We start from the raw sequence: 20529 nt of genomic DNA on the forward strand, positions 1-20529 counted from the left end.
ATACATTCTTATACGGGCATCTCCCACCCAGGTCCAGAAAAGCCTTCTCCAAGGTTACACCACTAGAACTCCGTTCAGGTTGCCCAGGCTCCTTTGCTGGCCCCACCGTGGCAGAGGTTTCTGCCTACACAGGAAAAAAAATGTCTGCCATTTCTTGCTCAGCTGTCAGTCACACAGGTGAGGATTGGTACACTCAGCATCTCTCCTCCGGCAGCTGTGTTCAAGGGTCCGAAGGACCTATCAAATCTCCTTCCCAACATCCAATTCACGTGCGACTCACCTTCAGTTCCAAGTCCCAATAACAAACATGCACACCCCCCCCCCCTTCTCTACCACCCAACCCCTACTCTATCACGGAAAGGGCACTCTTGGGAGAAAGTCTGAGGCAGCAACTCCTTGTCACACTAGAGCAGGGGTAGGGAACCTGCGGCTCAAGAGCCAAATGAGGCTCTTCTGCCCTTGCACTGCGGCTCCACGAGCCGAGCTGCTGGCCCCATCCTTGCCCGCCCTGCAGGCAGCAGGGCGGGCGCACCAACTGCCCGCAGCTGGCTGGGCTGCGCCGCAGGCTTCCCCTCTCGCCTGCCCCGTTGGAGCGGGGCGGGCGCTTTCCCGGCGGCCGGCGAGGCCAAGCCGCTGGCCCCATCCTTGCCCACCCTGCAGGCAGCAGGGCGGACGCATCCATGCGCTTCTCAGAATGAGTGGAGTAAAAGGTAAAAAAAAACCCCAATATATACAGTGTTATCTTTATTTTAAATGTCAAAAATTATTTGCGGCTCCAAGGGTTTTCTTTTCCCGTGGAAAACGGGTCCAAATGGCTCTTTCGGTGTTAAAGGTTCCCTACCCCTGCACTAGAGTAAGCTGCTTATTGAACGAGGGAAAGGAGACAGACCAACACGCAGATCAGTCGGATTCTCGTTTATAAACCCTCGCTTGGGCAAAACACGCTGTACAACCTTTTAACTTCAAAAGGAACAAAACTTCAGGCTTAGGTAAAAAAAATGCATGTCGTTTTTTCAACAAACAAAAGTGAAAAAAGCAGCATAAATACAATTTAAAATATATATAAATCAAAGAGGAGAAAAAGGGGGCAGCTCAAACCTGACACCCTCTTTGCCTCTTAAAAGAAGTTCACATTTTTTGTTGACAACTGTTGCAGGCATAAATAAATAAGGGGTGGGGTGGGGGGAAACAAAATTATCTAGGGAAGAGGAAATCGTCAGTGTGTCCAAGTAGGGGGGAAAGGTCCAAGGTCCAGTGAAGAGGAGGAGGAGCTTTCCCATTAAGTGGAGGTTTGAATGAATGGAGGGAGGGAGAGGGGTGTGCTTTGTTGGATGGGGACAGGTGTGTGGGGAGGGGACAGATTGATTATCAGAGCCTGGCCCAAGAAGCAGAGCTCCAACTCTGGTCCTGCTCACTTGCAGAGTCAGCTGAGTTTCCTGGAAGGGACTCCCTTCCAACCCCCCCTTTCAGCATGGAGTGCATTATGCACACACAAACCAGCTTTGGATTGTCCGAGACGTTCTTGGGGATGTGCACAAATGCTGCTAAAAGCCAACAGGCAGGAGGAGAGCACGCTCACCCCTGCCGAGAATCCCAAACACAAACGGGTTTTGGAAAAACAAAACCAATGGACAGATGGACAAGAAAGGCAGAGTCACCCAGACATCCCTAGCCCCCAAACTTGCCCTGTGCTCTCTTCCAGGAGGGGTGGCGGGAACAACCCCCCGCCCCTCCCCCCCGGCCTTCCAAATGTCGACAGATTCAGCCCAAAGGCCTCAAATTCTGAAATGTCTCACCCCTTAGTGCAGCCCCACTGTTCCCTCCCCACCCTCCACACACCTTCATCCAAATTCACTCCCAACAGATGCAGGCAACGAGGCACATGGAAAAGGAGGTCAAGTACATGGGCGGGGGGAGGTGGGGGTGTCATCATTATAGAAACCCTCAGCTGTCCCAGAAAGAGTTCCCATAGTTCAAAGTTCTGTCAAGTTGTTCTGTGGCACCAAAAATCCCCTCCCATCCCCAAATCCCCCCTCCCAGCCTTCATGCTCTCAAACACGGGGCTCATCTCAACACCCCCCACCCCCCCAAAAAAACCTTTAGCTTTTCTTGTTTCTGTGCAAAAGAAAAAAAGGGGCAAAGCCACGGCTGGCCCCCCCGGAAGGTGCGGCCCCCTTCCCGGCGAGGTCTCTTGTGCCCGTTGGTCTTAGCAGTAAAACCTTTGCAGCTCGCAAGCTCCGCCCCAGGCTGTGCGTAGGAAGGCAGGTGGGGGAGGGTCGTCTGGCCAAAGCCACCCCTCCCTGCGTGTTGTGGCATCATTATCAACCACCGCCACCGTGGACGGGGGCAGGCGAGGCAGTCTCACTCCACGCGGACCAGAAGCCCGTTCAAGACCGTCGCCCCCTTCTCCTTGGTGACCCATTCGATCTCTGCACTGTTGAAGCGGGGGTCCAACGGCTCCGAGACGGCCAGGGACTGGGGGCACACTTTGTAGGAGCCGGGGCGCACGCAGACCTGGAAGGCGATCTGAGCCGCGTGCTGTCGGTGGGACTTTGGGTCTTTAAATCTGGAGAGAAGGGAAGAAGAAGAAGAAGAAGAGTTTGGATTTATATCCCCCCTCTCTCTCCTGCAGGAGACTCAAAGGAGCTTCCAATCTCCTTGCCTTTCCCCCCTCACAACAAACACCCTGTGAGGTGGGTGGGGCTGAGAGAGCTCCGAAAAGCTGTGACTAGCCCAAGGTCACCCAGCTGGCATGTGTGGGAGTGCACAGGCTAATCTGAGTTCCCCAGATAAGCCTCCACAGCTCAGGTGGCAGAGCTGGGAATCAAACCCGGTTCCTCCAGATTAGATACACGAGCTCTTAACCTCCTACGCCACTGGTGGCGAACCTATGGCACGGGTGCCAGAGGTGGCACTCAGAGCCCTCTCTGTGGGCACACGCAGAGTGCCCCCCCCTCACATCTAGGCTGGCCTGGGCCACTGGGCTTGATTATTAGCATTAATAATAATGGGAGTAAGCTCGGTTGCTGACAATGGGGCTTGCTTCTGATTAAACCCTCCTAGTGTCATGATTCACCCATTGGAAGAGTTGCATGGTTGCTTCAAAGCAAAGCCACCGACTACCACCAAGCTTAGTAACGCATGCCTCAGAGCCAACCGTTTTTTCTAAACTAAAACCTCAGTATTCAGGTTAAATGGCCGTGTTGGCCCTTTGCAATAAATAAGTGGGTTTTGGGTTGCAATTTGGGCACTCGGTCTCGAAAAGGTTCGCCATCACTGTCCTACGCCACTGAAGGGGGGGGGGGTGTCAGGGGATGGCAGAGGCACGAAGGGACAGCCCAGAATTCCCTGTCCTGGGGAAGAAAATGCAGAACCTCCAAAGATGGAAGACTGTCTCCACGTCCCCCGCTGCAAGCTGGTGACCCCTGGCAGTAGCCCTGTGGCTCAGGGGCGCTGTCCTCACTGTGCCAACCTAAACAGTCACCAGTGCGGCCCGACAAGAGAAGCCACGCCAGTCTGCCTCTAGAGCATAGGTGTCAAACTCGCGGCCCTCCAGATGTTATGGACTACAGTTCCCATCACCCCCTGCCAGCGGATGATGGGAACTGTAGTCCATAACATCTGGAGTGCCAAGGTTTGCCACCACAGCTCTAGAGGCTTGGCGGGCGCCAGATGCAGCCTAGGCCTTTCTGTGCTGCCCCTTGGCTGTGGAAGACCCTCCCAAGAAATGCCCAGTATCAACTTCAGTGACTTTGCTGTGCCAGGTAAGGTCCGTTTTGTTCTGCAGGGGACATTATTTTGCCACGATCTTAACTCCAAACCATGAAAAGCTTCCCCTTGCTGCTTCCATGTCTTTTTTCCTCTACCCTGTTTCCCTGAATATAAGACATCCCCTAAAAATAAGACATAGCAGAGGTTTTGCTGAAGTGCGAAATATAAGGCATCCCCTAAATATAAGACGTAGCAAAGTTTTTGTTTGGAAGCATGCCCGACGAAACAGAACACAGAGAAATAAGACATCCCCTGAAAATAAGACATAGCGCATCTTTGGGAGCACAAATTAATATAAGACACTGTCTTATATTCGGGGAAACACGGTAGGCCTGTTGTCAAACCCCCCCCCCCCCCATCAAGTGCAAGAGCACCACCCCACTTCCGGCCCTCCCTTCTCCACCAGTTTTGGAAGCAAGGCCCCGCTCCGCGACACCTACTGCACTTTGGTGGCAAACGGCTCCAGCCCAGCGTAGCGCAGGGTGGGAGACAGCAGCACCCGCAAGAGATCCTCACGGCTCTGGGAGCTGTTCTCCTCGGCCTCGCGGTACCCGCCACTGCTGCCCCCGCCGCCGCCGCCGCCTCCACCACCACCCTGCGGGTCTGCCTTGACCGGGCGGCAGCTCAAGATGGACACGCTCCCTGCAGAGCCAGGAAAGAGAGACAAGGCTGGGCTAGAAGTCAACAGGGTGTGGAACTTGCCACGCATCCCCCCCACTCAGCAGGCCATGGATGCAAGCCTCAATCTGCCCTGCAATGAGCTGCCAAGTCCCAGCAGATTGGCGAGCGATGGGCGTGTGCGTGCGCGCGCAGTGCCTGTCCGTCTTCCTCTTGGAATTCCGATTGTCTTCCTGACAGTTCGACAGTGGAATGCACCACCTCGGAGGGGGGTGGAGTCTCCTTCTTTGAAGGTTTTTAAAGAGTGACTGGATGGCCGTCTGACAGGAGTGCTTTGATTGGGTGTTCCTGCATGGCAGGGGGTTGGACTGGATGGCCCTTGGGGGTCTCTTCCAACTCTAGGATTCTAGGGCAGGGGTCCCCAGCACGGTGCCTGCTGACATCTTTCCTGGTGCCTGTCAAGTGTTTTTTAAAAGTGGGCGGGACCCAGTGGGGCTTTTCCCAGCAAGACTTTTGATTGGCCACTGGAGATTTGATTGGCTCGGCAGATTTCTTTTTTAAATGATGGTTTGACAGCAGCTGCCACCACAGCCCAAGGATCTTCACTGTGCGACTGAAGGTAAGCAGCCGTTTTTGTAGCTGGCTCTGCGTTCTGCGGCAGCCATTTTTTGGCTGCATCCACCACACTGTCATAATTCTAAAGGCTCCGGTGGTCTCTTTCAACTCTATGATTCTCTGTCTTAGCATAAAATGGTGTAACTTTGTATGCTCCACTCCACGCTCCTCTACTCCATTCCACTCCTCTCCCCTTTTCTCCTTACGCTGTATTGTTGATGCTGTTTTCCTGTCTGATTATTGTGTAAGTTTGTTTGCTTGCTGTACATTTTGCACAGACTAACACAGAACGAAATAAAGAATAGCCGGGGAAAGCAATGGCAAACTACCTCACAAAAGCGGCCTGCCTATAAAATCACTGCTCACACTGGTACCCCTGGGTCGGACCCGACTGAAGGGGAAACTTTACCTTTTTACTTTACAATTTGCACGGGACTATTTTTTGTCTTCCTCTTTGGTGATATATATTTTTGTAGCCTAACTTTTTTTATAACCAGAATCTTATGAAAGGATCATTCCTTTTTTCATAGCTCTGTTGCGTTTTACTCTGCTAAAGAACTGGGAAGTTTCCGTTCTTCTCTTGCTTACCTGGCACTAACTCGCCTTGATCCAAGGTGCGGCGAACTGCACCAATGCTCGTCCCGTGATAGGCCATGTGCCATTTCTTAGAGGTACTGGCTACCTCCAGCCGGGGGTTGATTCTGTAGCGGTCAGGGGAAGAAGGGAGGCAGGGTCATGTGGAGTGTTCATAAGGTCTGGGTGGTCCTGTGACCAAACTTGTTCAACCCCTAAAGACAAACATTCTTCCTCTCAGGACAGAAAGCGCTGGAGTTCATTTCAGCCTCTGGCGACAAGAGGCCCCCAAACTCTGTGGTTTCTAATTTCAAGTGACACTCCAACACTGTCCCCCACAACACACACAAACACACAAACACACAAACACACACACACACACACACGTGTAAATATATAGATACCTGAGGCTAAAGCGGCACCACCCAAAAGGCAGGGCGTAATCCCGAGGAGGATCCCCTCGCTTGTAGTAAGCTTCATCTCCCCGGAGCTTGTGGCAGGACTCACAATAGCAGAGGCTGAACTTGGGATCTTCCACAAAATAATCATCTGGGGGGAGGGAGAAAGAAGGGCCCCCACATCAAGACAAGGCAAGAGAGGGGCCGGATGTCTGGGGTCAAGTGTAAAATTCAAATTTACCATTTTAAACATCGGGTTGGATCAGGGCCGTAGCATTATAAGACTGTACAAACACACACACGAACCCTACAGCTGCACCCTGACCCCAAACTCCCCGGGGAGTTCGAGGTAAGGGTGCAGTTGAGCACCGGTAAGTGGGCAGTAGTTTGGATTTATATCCCCGCTTCCTCTCCTGTAAGGAGACTCAAAGGGGCTGACAATCTCCTTTCCCTCCCCTCCCCCACAACCAACACCCTGTGAGGTAGGTGGAGCTGAGAGAGCTCCAAAGAACTGTGACTGGCCCAAGGTCACCCAGCTGGCATGTGTGGGAGTTTGCAAATGCCTTAACAGTCCAGGTACTCGAGAGCAGCAGCCGCAGAAGGCCCTTGCTTTCACCTCCTGCATGTGAGCTCCCAAAGGCACCTGGTGGGCCACTGCGAGTAGCAGAGAGCTGGACTAGATGGACTCTGGTCTGATCCAGCTGGCTTGCTCTTATGTTCTTATGAGTGCACAAGCTAACCTGGTTCCCCACAGCTCAAGAGGCAGAGTGGGGAATCAAAACCCGGTTCTCCAGATTAGAGTGCACCTGCTCTTAGGTAGGTTCATAGGAGAGCAGGTGATCCTTTGGGTGTGCTGCTCACCTGGAAGAAGAAGGAGGTCCTTGAAGCGAGCACAAAGGGCGTGGTATTCACAGGTCTTCAAGGTATTCATGTCCACTGGGGGTGTCCAGCAGACACTTTCCTTGATACCTACAGAACAGGAGGGAAGGTTTTAGGGTAGGGGTGGAGATGTCCACACCAAGAGCTAGGATTTACTTGAGGCAGACAGCTGTTGCCCACAGGGGCAGAAAGGTTGGGGGGGGCGCTCAGGAGCAAAAGAGGAGAACGGGAATCTCAACGGGAAGCTCCTGGCTTGGAGGGTGGAGAAGAATCCGGACGATACCGAAAACAACCGAAATGAAAAAACAAGCTACAAATGAATGTATCCAGTGGTTCACGTTGCTTTCATGACGTGATGCCAGTAATGGGGCGGCACCAGCCGTTCAGAACTACTGGATTATGGCAAGAGGCGCCACCAGCCGCTGACGGACCTACTATTATTTTTTTAGAAGTCAACCACGCTATTAGAATTGGCACAGGACTAATTAGAGAACTTGTGGGTGGCCAGGTGGCGTGGGGGGGGGGGGAGTGGAAAGGCAGGATGAAGGCGGCCGGAGTGCCCACTCACCGTCCACCACGTCTGCTTTCTCCATGTCCCCCTGGCTGTGGGGGTCAGCGCCTTCTGCTCCCACGGCAGGAGTGTCTTTTGTGACAATGGTGACCTGGGAAGGGAAACAGTGGTTAACGTTTAGCAGTCCTGGGACCGAGTGGCCTTGATCGGAAACCAGCCTTACAAATCTCCATGGCTGCCAGGAATTTAGCCACAGTCAAATACCAGCATGGAAATAAGAAGAGACCGCATTACCCCATATGTCCCTAATCGGCCTCTGCGTTCAGCAGAGGCCAATTTACTGGTGGTTCCTGGCCCCTCAATGATGCGGCTGGCCTCCACTCGGGCAAGGGCCTTTTCAGCCTTGGCCCCTGCCTGGTGGAACACTCTTCCTCCAGCTTGTCCGGGCCCTGCGGGACCTTGGTGAGTTCCGCAGGGCCTGAAGACTGAGTTGTTCCACTGGGCTTTTGGAGTGTCCAGCCGCTGATCGAGGTGCCCCTTCTATTCTATTCCTCCGGTTTCGGAGTCCCCCTGTCATCTAGGGGACCCACTTCCTGTTCTGTTTCCCCCTCTTGGGAGGGTTTAATTGGGGTTATTGCTGACGCCATTTTTACTGAATTCACCGCGGTGTTTTAAAATTCTTAAATTTAAATTTTAATCAAATGGGATTTGTTTGTATATATTGTATTGAACCTGTGTTGTGCACCGCCCAGAGCCCTCTGGGGGTTGGGCGGTATAAAAATCCCATAAATAAATAAAAATAAATAAAGAGTTTGGATTTATATCCCCCCTTTCTCTCCTGCAGGAGACTCAAAGGGGCTTACAATTTCCTTGCCCTTCCCCCCTCACAACAAACACCCTGTGAGGTAGGTGGGGCTGAGAGAGCTCCAAGAAGCTGTGACTAGCCCAAGGTCACCCAGCTGGCGTGTGTGGGAGTGCACAGGCTAATCTTGAGATTCTCAGGATGAAAGCCCCCTCACAGCTCCAAAGCGGCAGAAGCTGGAGACCGTCCCCAGTACCTCCAGATTAGAATGCACCTGCTCTTAACCACTACGCCACTGTTTATTTATATTATTTATTGGATTTAATATACTGCCCTATCCCCGAAGGGCTCAGAAATCTTTTACCTAGAAATCTTATGCTCGGTTGTTCAGAGCATGGCTGAATGGTGAAAGCACTCTAGATATGGTTGTGGTGGGCTTTCCGGGCTGTGTGGCCGTGGTCTGGTGGGTCTTGTTCCTAACATTTCGCCTGCATCTGTGGCTGGCATCTTCAGAGGTGTATCACAAAGGGAAGTCTGTTACACATCGTGTCCTGCAGTCCGGTAACAGACTTCCCTCTGTGATCCGATGCCAGCCACAGATGCAGGCAAAACGTTAGGAACAAGGTCTACCAGACCATGGCCACACAGCCCGGAAAACCCACCACAACCAGTTGAATCGGCCGTGAAAGCTGTGACTAGCCCAAGGTCACCCAGCTGGCGTGTGTGGGAGTGCGCAGGCTAATCTGAATTCCCCAGAGAAGCCTCCACAGCTCAGGAGGCAGAGCTGGGAATCAAACCCGGTTCCTCCAGATTAGATACACGAGCCCTTAACCTCCTACGCCACTGCTGCTCACATAAGGGAAACCTTGGAAATTACCACTGGCTGCACCCGCTGATCTCTCAAAGGGACAGCCAACACACGGTCAAAGAGACTACGGGGTAACGGCCCCAGAGCCACATGGCGGTTAATAATCAAGTTTTGGGGGAAGGGAGAGAAAGATCTTTAGCTCAGCAATGGAATAAGCGATTTGCAGAGTCTCCCCAGCCCCCCCACCCCCTTTGAAGATTCCCTCAGGAAAAGTCTCAACCTCTGTCCAGGATGCTTCCGACCACCCCAGATTGTGGCCGAACTGGGGCCTTGCTTCCTGGGCAGGTAAGTCTCACCTGTTCACACTGCCCGTAGAGGTCGATGAAGACGTAGCAGGGGCTGGGGATGTCTTGCGCAGCCACCCCCCGGTCCATCCCGTTGACGTAGAGGTGGAGGCAGCTGCTGGAATCCACCAGAAGGCCCAGGACCGTCCCTTCGGGGCAAGTGTCCAAGTTGGGGCCGTAGTTCTCCGCAATCTGCAGCGGGGTGTGGGCGGGGAGGGGGGGAGAGATGGCTTTCCTCAGTGCTAAGGCAGAGGAGGTGCGGTCTGCTGAGGGGGCCCTGGGAACTTGCCCTGCAATGCCCACCCTCTGAGGACAAAGCCTGCTGCAGAGGTTCTTTCTGGGTCATAAACCCACACAGTGCTTTCATGACAATTTTGGACTTGTTGAGAAGTTTGGACGAGGAGGAGACAGCGACGCCTGGGATTCTGCTGCAAACGGGAGGAGAGCGCCGGGAACTCTGAGGCACGGCCATGTTCTCCTCCACACCAGAGGGTGGGTTTGCCTCAGGTGTCTCGCAGCCGGATAAGCCCCCTCAAAGCAGCCACCGTACCCCCCTGAGGACTCTCCTCCCCCAGTGCCATTCGACAGCCAGCTGAGGTAGCAGCCCCCGGCCCCAGCCCGACCGAGTCACATTTAGGCCATATCTGGCTCTTCTAACAAATGGGTTTGACGCCCCTGTCCTCGACTATCCGCCCGTTCTCTGCCCCTTTGTGATGAAGAAGAGGGCACCCCGGGAAAAAGTGGAGAAACCAATAAGCAAGCAAAGAGAACAGGAAATCTGCCACAGGGAGAGGCAGCTGGAGACAGGGAGAGCGCAATCCCAGCTTCACCTTGAGGGAGTTGTGGAAGACGGAGTCACGCTGCAGCAGCCACGTGGAGCGCTTCAGGGAGCAGGCGGCGGCGGGGAAGTTGAGTCGCTCCGGACAGCTGCCGATGACCCCCAGGGAGAGCGAGGAGGTCCACTGAGGATTCAGGGAATCGATCTGAAACTAACACACAACCGGAGACGGCACCAGGCGTCAGTTCTTCCAGCACCCCAGGGGAAAAACACAGCACGAACTCCCCCCCCTCGCACACCAGCCTGGGACAGAGTTGACGGCTCCCTTAAATGTGAAACCAGCCGTTGCAGGCCCTGCACAAAACCAGGTCTGACCATTCCGCTCTGCAGTGACCTCATTTCCCTTCTAGGTAGGTGGCACGCAGGTCTCAACCTGAAATATGGGCCCTTTGAAGAGGGGAGGTCGGATTCCTAACCTGCGTGAGAGACCACCAGAGCCCCGTGCAAGACCACCATAAAACGTGAGACACAGAGACCAACACAGAGAAGAAGAAGGAGAATTGGATTTATATCCCCCCTTCCTCTCCTGCAAGGAGACTCAAGGGGGCTTACAATTCCCTTCCCCCCTCAAAACAAACACCCTGTGAGGTGGGTGGGGCTGAGAGAGCTCTGAAGAACTGTGACTAGCCCAAGGACACTCGGCTGGCATGTGTTGGAGTGCACAAGCTGATCTGGTTCACCAGATAAGCCTCCACAGCTCAAGTGGCAGAGCGGGGAATCAAGCCCTGTTCTCCAGATTAGAGCGCACCTGCTCTTAACCACTATGGCACGCTGGCTCTGAATGACCAAACTGCATTAAACCGCCCTCTTGAAGAGGAGGGCAGCAGGCCATCCCTGCAGGGTAGGAAGAGCGGGTAAAGATGCTGGCAGAGGCTCGCCCCCACAGGGAAGATGCCCTACCTGGAAGAGCTGTTGGGGAGGGAGGGGCTGAGCGACCACCACGATGCCCTGGTTGTAGCTGGAGACACGGGTGGCCGTCAGGTGGCCGTTGGAGAGCAGGATGTTCTTGCCGTGGTTCTCCAGGAACTGCATCGAGGACGTCACTGGCGGCACTTCGTTCTCGCACTGCCGGAGAGAGGGACGGCAAGGGGGGTGGCTCAGCCCGGGCATCAGGCCAGCCTGCCCCATTCAGGTCAGAGCTGTTCACAAGCGCTCCCCCTGCGCTGCCTCCCCAGACGGGATTCATCGGAAATGCTTACCGGCACGTGCTCCTCCTCCTCCTCCTCTTCACTAAACGGCTCCGAAGTGACCGAGGGAGGTTTGGTGCCGTCCGCCTCTTCCAACGTGCTGGAGCTGACGATGGAGACCGACGTGACCCGGCCGTACAGATCCAGAACCACGTAGACGTTCTGGAGGGAGAGAGAGAGAGAGACAGGAGGGAGATCTCTTGCAGCTGGGCGCGCCGCCCCGCCCACCCCCAACCTTTCCCTCGCTGAACACAACGCCTGGAACTCCGGCGACAGCTCATTCGTGGGACCCGTTTTGTGGCTGTGCTCGTCCCACGGTGTCGAAATCCCCAAGGTGCCCGCAGGCTCAAAAAGACTTGGGACCCTTGAATTATAGGTCCAAAGTCTCTGCAAGTCAAGAAAAGGCCCCGCCTTGTGGGGTACAGTGCCAGATCGATGGCCAGGGTGGGGAATCGGCCCCTCACCTTCGCTACTCCCGTCGCTGCAGGCCCCATGTCCTCTCCGTCGATCAGAATGTGCATGGTGTCGTCCGTGCAGTGCTTCACGCCTATGCGGCTCCCCACCTGCCGGAGGAACGAGGGTCACTGCGCAGCGCCTCACCCGGATTGTCCCCAGCCCTTGCTCTCAGGTCAGAGCAGATCTCCAGTGCGGTTTGGGTCTGCCCCAGAGGGACCCAGAGGGTGCAGGGACCTGGCAAGCAACCTTTCAGTGACCTCCATAGGAGCAGCAGTGGCGTAGGAGGTTAAGAGCTCGTGTATCTAATCTGGAGGAACCGGGTTTGATTCCCTGCTCTGCCGCTTGAGCTGTGGAGGCTTCTCTGGGGAACTAGATCAGCTTGTGCACTCCAACATTCAGGGGAATTCAGATTAGCCTGTGCACTCCCACACACGCCAGCTGGGTGACCTTGGGCTAGTCACAGTTTTTCAGAGCTCTCTCAGCTCCACCCACATCACAGGGTGCTTGTTGTGAGGGGGAAGGGCAAGGAGATTGTCAGCCCCTTTGAGACTCCTGCAGGAGAGAAAGGGGGGATATAAATCCAAACTCCTCCTCCTCCTCCTCCTTCCCTTGTGAGTCAGGTGTGGCCAAGAGAGTTCTGAGAGAACTGTGACGGGCCCCAGGCCACCCAGCAGGCTTCGAGTGTAGGGGGAGAGAAACAAATCCAGTTCACCCGATACGAGTCCGTCGTTCATGAGGCAGAGCAGGGAATCAAACCAAGTTCTCCAGATTAGAGTGCACCTGCTCTTAACCACTACGCCACTGCTACTCCTGTGCGGTGTGACTGGACTAGGCAGGATTCAGGGGCTCCACAGCCTCTCCCCCCACCCTTTCCCTTTTGCACGCCAACAAAGGTGATTCTCTCCCAACAAGCACGCGCGGCGGTCTTCACCCGCACACTCACCCCGAGGCGCTCCAGGGAGCAGCCGTAGTTCTGCTTCTGCAGGATGCCGTTGCGCCGCACCTCGGAGCCCATCACCAGCCAGGTCACCTTGGAGCGCAGCTCCAGGACCGTGGAGGGCAGCCCCGTGGCCACGTAAGGCGCGTCCAAGGGCAGGAAGGTGGTCAGCCCCACGTGGACCGAGCCGGACCATTTCTCGTCCAGTTCGTCGATTTTCACCTAGAGGAAGGCAGTAAGGAGGGTGAGTGCTTACAGGGAAGGGTTAGTATGATCATGGAGTGGAGGAGCTTTTTTCAGCGGTGGTACCCCATATATAGGATATGCCCAGAGGTGGGATCCAGCAGGTTCTCACCAGTTCCCGGGAGTGGGTTACTAATTATTTGTGTGTGCCGAGACGGGGTTACTAATGGGGTCTGCTTTTCCGTCTCCACGCCCTCGCCTCCCCGAGAGGCATCCTGCCTTTGAACGTGAAGGTTCCATATAGCAATTGCGACTAATAATGCAACTCCCTGAACTGGGTTAATCCCTTTCAGGTCCTGCAATTCATTGATTCTCAGCCTTTCGTGCCTTTTATCTCACCAGTCTCTATCAAAGAACCTGTGTCTTTCACCACTGCTGTGTTCAGATTTGTGAGTTGGGGCATTTTCTATAATGTGATGATGATTTAGAAATGACCTGGTGCAAAAAAAATTTGGGGTCATGGTGGGGTGGCTGCCCATGGGGGGGGGGCATCCAACTCAGGTTTTGCCCAGGGCTCAGGTTTGCCTAGGTACGCCTCTGCCCCCTTTGCTGAGGGGGGGGGCTGGCGAGGGAACCTGTTACTAACATTTTTGGATCCCACCACTGGATATGCCCCCCACCCACCCCGAAGATCACAAGGCACCTACTTCACTATCAGGCTGGACATTTCTATTCATCCAAGCTTTTAACCAGAACTGATAAACTATGTTTAAGTCCAAGCCTAATTTCTCAGTCGCTGGTACTTCTAGGGTTTTTTTTTTAATGTCTAGGATGGTCTCGCGTTGCTGATTTTCTTGCCTTGAAAAACTCTATGGGATTGCTCGATGGCAGTCCCCTCACCCTTCCGGTCTTGCTCTAAGCCTCCCCCTCCCCCGCCCCCTTTTAGCAGCTTCATGGAGCTTCTGGGTAGGTGGGGGACAAACACCCTTGGCAGATTTAACAAGCAAGAAAAGGCAAAAAGATTGTGCCCGTGTAACAATGGCTCAGTTGAATCTCTGGCCCACCAATTACTACACTGTATTGTCGAAGGCTTTCACGGCTGGAATCACTTGGGTGCTGTGTGGTTTCCGGGCTGTATGGCCGTGTTCTAGCAGCATTCTCTCCTGACATTTCGCCTGCATCTGTGGCTGGCATCTTCAGAGGATCCTCTGAAGATCCTCTGAAGATGCCAGCCACAGATGCAGGCGAAACGTCAGGAGAGAATGCTGCTAGAACACGGCCATACAGCCCGGAAACCACACAGCACCCAAATTACTACACTGTCTCAGATTCAAGGAAATCAGATCCAAGTATGTGAATCTTACTCCTTTACGTTTACCCCATCTCCCCGATTTATTTAGATTACGCTACTTGTTGGACAATCCTGATCCTTCTCTCTGTATGACAGTGGCAGACTTTCTCCTGGAAATTACTAAATGCCAGTAGATTTCCTTCGACTCAACATTTATTCTCTGTATTGCATATGTTTTTTTTAATCCATTACAAAGGGTCGCTACCTATCTGTTCCTCTCCAGGATCGGGTCTGTCCACACTGTAAAAACCAAGTGGAGACTCTTGCTCACATTATACTTGACTGTCCAAGATATGTGGGTATTAGGAATTTCTCTCCTGGGCGGGTCTTAGACAAACCTGAAGGAGACTCAGACAACTCTCTTGTGGAGCTTTTGTTAAATACCGTGTTTCCCTGAAAATAAGACAATGTCTTATATTAATTTTTGCTCCCAAAGATGAGCTATGTCTTATTTTCAGGGGATGTCTTATTTTTCTGTGTTCTGTTCGTCGGGCATGCTTCCAAACAAAAACTTTGCTACGTCTTACTTTCAGGGGATGCCTTATATTTCGCACTTAAGCAAAACCTCTACTACGTCCTATTTTCAGGGGATGTCTTATATTTGGGGAAACAGGGTAATACAGAGGCGTGGCCCACCGTTGGAAAAAGTAGCAAAATTTCTTTTTGGAAAAAGTAGCAAAATTTCTTCTCTTGGAAAAAGTAGCAAAATTTCTTTTACAAGTGACAGAACTTTCTAAGTAATGTCCGGTGCTAGATACAGTTTATCTGTCTGTGTTTCGAATGTACTTTTAATTTGTACTTCAGAAATGCCTATAACGCTCTGGAGCCTATTTTAATATGCCTAATAAAGGTTGTTGTATTGTATTGTAATCCATTTTTTATTATTGTTGTGCTGTTGTCTATGCCAATACAGGCTAGCTGCTGCTGATATCCATCCGCCAATTCCACGATGCCTACGCAGGTGCCCCCCCAACCCACAGCCCCCCTCCCTCATCCACACGACCTCACCTCAAAGACTTCGTCCGTCTTCAACTCTTTCATGCTGAAGACAATGCCGTGACAGTACCCAGCCACGCGCACGGCCCGACACCCATCGTTCTGGAAAGCCACGTTCTTGCCGCAGCTGCCGTGGAAGCGGTGGGCCACGCCAGGCACTAGAACAGATCAGATTGCAAGTTTAGCATTCAGTTCGGCACTCGGGAGCCAGGATGGCTGACCCATCGCTTCTCCTAGGAGAGCAGGGGACTCAGCCACTGGGGGTGGGGGGGAGGTAAGATGCCCTTGGGAACGCACTGCCTCTTGGCTCAGGGTTTCCCACCTGGCGAATGGATGGGGAAGGATTTCTCGGTGATGTTGCTGGTGGACAGGCTGTTGTCCATGGGTCCTGTGGCGCTGGTGATGGACACCTGGACACACTGGCCGTACAAATCTACCACAGCATAGACCTCTGCATCACACCATGGGGAAGGGGGGAGGGAAGGGGGATGGAGTCAACGTTAGGACAAAATACAGGAGATTGGCAGCCAAGTTCCAGGGGAGGAGAGTTCCTTCCTTTCTTCCTTACCCTTCCCTGGAGGCAGCCCCGAGCAGGCCACGCCCTGGTCGACACCGTTGATGAAGTAATGCAAGTCCCCCTTGGCTGTGCGCATCATGCCGATGCGTGACCCCGTGGTCAGCGAATCCAAGTCGCAGCCGTAATTGTTGCGCATGGTGTTGCCGTCCTGCATGATGGCGGTGCCGCTGGGAGGGGAGGAGGAGATGCAGGATTCAGCGCCTCGCCAGGGTGGCGTAGTGGTTAAGAGCAGGTGCGCTCTAATCTAGAGAACCAGGTTAAATTCCCAGCTCTGCCACTTGACCTGTGGAGGCTTATCTGGTGAACCAGATTAGCTTGTGCAACACCTGCTGCTGGGTGACCTCGGGCTAGTCACAGTTCTTTGGAGCTCTCTCAACCGCACCCACCTCACAGGGTGTTTTTGGAGGGGAAAGGAGATTGTAATCCCCTTTGAGTCTCCTTACAGGAGAGGAAGGGGGGGATATAAATCCAAACTCCTCTTCTTCTTCTTCTTCTTTGAGCACAGAGGGACACCTCGACATGCTGCAGCCAATTCGGCCAAAGTTGACCAATGGCAACACACTTGTGCCCAAAGGATCTCCAGCTGTATTCTGAACCCTTGACTCCATCTTGCAGGGCATGAGTAGCCACAGCGGAGACTTGCCACCCTCTGCCTCGAGCACACCCTCCTCCCAGCAATCCCCTTTCAAAGCAAGGAACAGATTCCTCCCAGGCTCCGGGGGGGGGGGGGGGGGCCTGCAATCTAAGCTCCCCTCAGAGTTCCTTTTCCCCAGCGAAAGAGCTTCGCTTGCTGCCCACCCTGCCTCCTGCCCTCACCTCAGCATCCACGTGTCGTAGTCAATGTCTGTCATGGTGTTGGGGAACTCCAGGTCGTCTGGACGGATGGCGGTGACGCCTAAGAGGGACAAGAAAGAAGGTGAGGAAGAAGAAACGAAGACTCTTCCATCAGGGTCCGACCCACTGAGGTCTCATAGCAACAGATGTTGGCAACCGCTGGCTACCATGAACCTTGCAGGTAACAGCCAGGAGGGCTTTCCCCAAAAACTATTAAAAAAACAAACCAAGGTCTTACATTTCCCGACTGAAGCCTCCTCAAATGGCCTATAGCAGTGGTGGCGAACCTTTGGCACTCCAGATGTTATGGACTACAATTCCCATCAGCCCAATTGGCCGTGCTGGCAGGGGCTGATGGGAATTGTAGTCCATGAACATCTGGAGTGCCAAAGGTTCGCCACCACGGGCCTATACAGAGAATCTGGGTTAAAAGTACTGGGTTAAAAGTTAAATAAATCATCAAACAAAAGTATTTTACACAAATTACCACCCGGCTCTCTTTGGTCTCCGCCGCGACTCACCTGCCTCGATGGAGCCTGACCAGCGATCCACCATCTTCTGAATTGCGATTTCGAACAGTTCTCCATCTCGGAGAGGCCTGCAGGGAAGTCAGAAAAGGGGGGGAGGAAGTGAGCACAGAACTGCTTTGCTGGTGTAGCCTGTCTGGCCATTCCACTCTTTTGCAGGGAAGAGATACAAGTCCTAGGGCAGTGGTGGCGAACCTTTGGCACTCCAATTGGCCATGCTGGCAGAGGCTGATGGGAATTGTAGTCCATAACATCTGGAGTGCCAAAGGTTCGCCACCACAGTCCTAGGGTTAGCGACACAGAGGGTGGGGGAGCTGGGCGCGCGGCTTGGCCTGACGCTGCCCACTGACCGGTTTGAGATGACAATGGCGTCATTAAATTCGCTACGGCAGTTCTGGCGCAGCGCCGTGCGTCCCCCGTTGGTAATGACCGCGTTGTTGCCGTGGAGGTGGTGGAATCGCAGGTCGCTCCCGGAAGCCACGGAAGACGGACTGCTGGGAGAGAGCTGGTTGTTTCCCTCCGACAGGTCATCCGGAAGAGGCAGAAGATCTGCAGAGGAAGGGGCACACGTCACCCACGCACAGCTCAGTCCCGAAACCTTGCCTGCCCACCCACCAACCCTGCAAAGACCCACGCAATCTTGGCTTTTAGTGCCAGAGCTCATATTAAAAGGGTTTTTTTTCAATAAGCCTTTATTGGCATACAAAACATACAATATAAATACAGTTAAAATTACTAGATAAAACTTCACACTGGATCATAAGTTCAGTTCGCAAACCTCAGCCAGAAACTTTGCCACTGCGAGACAGCAGTCAAGGTCATTACAGTTTAAGAGCATATTTACTCTGTCAGGGTTTTCATAGAGTCAATGATTTGTAATAATAAGCTGGATCTTGGATTCTGGTAAAGTGGGCAGTGGAGGAGGATGTGCGCAATGGAATCCAACTGCCCTGGGCTGCAGGGGCAAAGCCTCTTATCGTTTGGTAGACCCTCAAGTCTTCCTCTATGGAGCGGGGATGGCATAATATTAAACCTAGCCAGCATGTAGGCTCCCCTATATATAGGGTTGGTAAGCGCTGCAATATAGTAGGCTGGGTTTCCCTGCACAAATGGAATTGCCACGTTCATTGGCGAGCAGGATTTGTTGGCCAAGCTCTGCAGTTGTTGATAATCCATTGCTAGTAGCCGCTCTTTGATGAGGGCAAATGTCTCAGTGAGGGTTAGCATGTTCAGAGAGTCACTATCATAGCCCAATTCCCCAATCTTTGTTATAACTGTTGTGCACCATTTAGAGTGATGGAGTTCTCTCAAGGTGAGTTGCGTCAGTGAGTTGTCGGAGTTTGATAATGAATATGCAGCCAAAATTTTATGATGTTTAACCAGATAGTGGCCTCTGTAGAGTATTGGCCAGATTCTAGGCATAGAACTGCAGGTTTGCTGCCATTTACAGAGGACATCAGCGGAACCCAGCCCAATACTTTGGCTGGCTGAGCAGGAACTATAAAAAAAAACTGACAGGAGCAATACCAGAAGTTTTTCACACTGCCTGCTAACTGATCCTTTTAACTGGAGACGCTGGGGATTGAACCCACCACCTTCTGAACTCCTAGCAGGTGTTCTGCCACAAAGCCACCGCCCCTTGTCACCTGTGTCGTCAGCTATGGTGGCTTGGGCCGCTTGCCCATACAGGTCCACGACCGCATAGATGTTTGGCGGGACGTTCCACGCCGCAGGGCCCTGCGCCACCCCATTGACGAAGAAGTGCAGCGTCCCGTCCTCCTTGCGCACCACGCCCACTGTGTCACCTGCCTGAGGGAGGGAAGAGGCCTCCGTCAGGGGAGGCGGGGAGAAGCAGCGTCCCGCAACAGGAGACCTTCTCTAAGAACATCTCCTGAAACTCCTGCCTTGACTGAGCGAGCCACTGTGCCGCCGTTTCCGCCTGTGTGCCCCACCCCCACCCCCGCCAACAGGGTCCTAACTGTTTTACGAATTCACGGCTGCTGCTACTTGCCTTCAGGCGGTCCAGGTTGTGGCCGTATTCGTCCAAGATGGTCGTTCCATTGTGCATCACCCCGTTTCCTGTCATCATCCAGGTGCCTGCAGAAGACCGGCCAAAAAACAGGCCAAGAATCAGGAATGAATGGCCACAGAGTCTGCCTGTTCTACACAGGATCGCCCAGGAGAGGGGAAGGCGGGTATGGCAGACACAAGCAGGGATCTTGAAGGCCACAGGGAAGTGGGGGGCCAGGTAGATCTAGAGGGGCAGCAGTGGGGGAAGAGGTTTCAGAACAGAAACCTCTCTCTTCTACACACCCATCCTTCAAAGGTGAGCCATGATGCTCGCCAGGTTTAATGTTATGCCTTCTGCCTTGGTACATGGCAGATTCAATAAGCAAGAAAAGGCTAAAAGATTGTGACCATGTAACGATGGCTCAGTTGAATCTCTGGCCCACCAATTACTACACTGTCTCAGATTCAAAGAAATCAGATCCAAGTATGTGAATCTTACTCCTTTACATTTACCCGATCTCCCCGATTTAATCAGATTACACTACTTGTTGGACAACCCTGATCCTTCTCTCTGTATGATAGTGGCAGACTTTCTCCTGGAAATTACTAAGCGTCAGTAGATTTCCTTCGACCTAACATTTATTTCCTGTATTGTATATGCTTTTTAATCCGTTTTTTATTATTGTTGTACTATTGTCTATGCCAATAAAGGCTTGCTTCTTTTTACACACCCATCCCTTGCCAAGAGAGACAGTGCAGGCAAAAGTCTGCCCATTCTGCACAAGACTGTTTAGCACAATTAAAAAAAACCTGACTGTGTGTCTCTGACCACTGAAACAATACTGAGAATCTGCAGGTGGGCATAAGCCCTTCCGGATGGCCCAGGCTGGCCTGACCTTCTCAGATCTCAGCAGCTACACAAAGTTGATCCTGGTTAGTATTTGCGTAGGGGACCATCCCGGAAGTCCAGGGTTGCTTTGCAGAGGCAGGCAACGGCAAAGCGCCTCTGAGGTCTCGTGCCTCAAAAACCCCGTGAGGAGTTTGCCATAAGTAAGTTGTGATTTTATAGTAAAAAGAAAAAAGAAAAAAAAGGGGGGGGGAAGCCCTCTGGATTGTTCTAAGACCTGGCAGACAACCAAAATGTAGCCCACGCAAGAAAGATCTTCCACTAATTTTGCTCCCTTCCTCCTTTCTGCTACCTCACTCTAGCTGGCAGGGGCTTTCCTGTTGTGGCACCAAATCTTTGGAACTCCCTAAGAACATAAGAACTAGCCAGCTGGATCAGACCAGAGTCCATCTAGTCCAGCACTCTGC

The 20529-nt window shown here is 53.0% G+C and overlaps 1 protein-coding gene across 1 annotated transcript in view; it reads right to left on the minus strand.

Annotated features, from left to right (window-relative positions):
* Window positions 1-900: 900 nt before the first annotated feature.
* NEURL4 (neuralized E3 ubiquitin protein ligase 4) overlaps window positions 901-20529 on the minus strand; it is a 31503-nt gene continuing 11874 nt past the window's right edge. The window contains 20 exon segments of the mRNA XM_048516845.1: window positions 901-2566; window positions 4212-4413; window positions 5593-5705; window positions 5982-6126; window positions 6837-6944; window positions 7423-7516; window positions 9332-9511; window positions 10150-10308; window positions 11058-11222; window positions 11357-11506; window positions 11809-11907; window positions 12744-12959; window positions 15280-15425; window positions 15590-15718; window positions 15836-16011; window positions 16661-16739; window positions 17200-17276; window positions 17556-17754; window positions 18852-19014; window positions 19217-19302. Of these exon segments, the coding sequence (XP_048372802.1) occupies window positions 2362-2566; window positions 4212-4413; window positions 5593-5705; window positions 5982-6126; window positions 6837-6944; window positions 7423-7516; window positions 9332-9511; window positions 10150-10308; window positions 11058-11222; window positions 11357-11506; window positions 11809-11907; window positions 12744-12959; window positions 15280-15425; window positions 15590-15718; window positions 15836-16011; window positions 16661-16739; window positions 17200-17276; window positions 17556-17754; window positions 18852-19014; window positions 19217-19302 (2891 nt within the window). The 3' untranslated portion in view covers window positions 901-2361.

The sequence above is a fragment of the Sphaerodactylus townsendi genome, linkage group LG15 (genome assembly GCF_021028975.2).
Source record: "Sphaerodactylus townsendi isolate TG3544 linkage group LG15, MPM_Stown_v2.3, whole genome shotgun sequence".
Classification (NCBI taxonomy): Eukaryota; Metazoa; Chordata; class Lepidosauria; order Squamata; family Sphaerodactylidae; genus Sphaerodactylus; species Sphaerodactylus townsendi.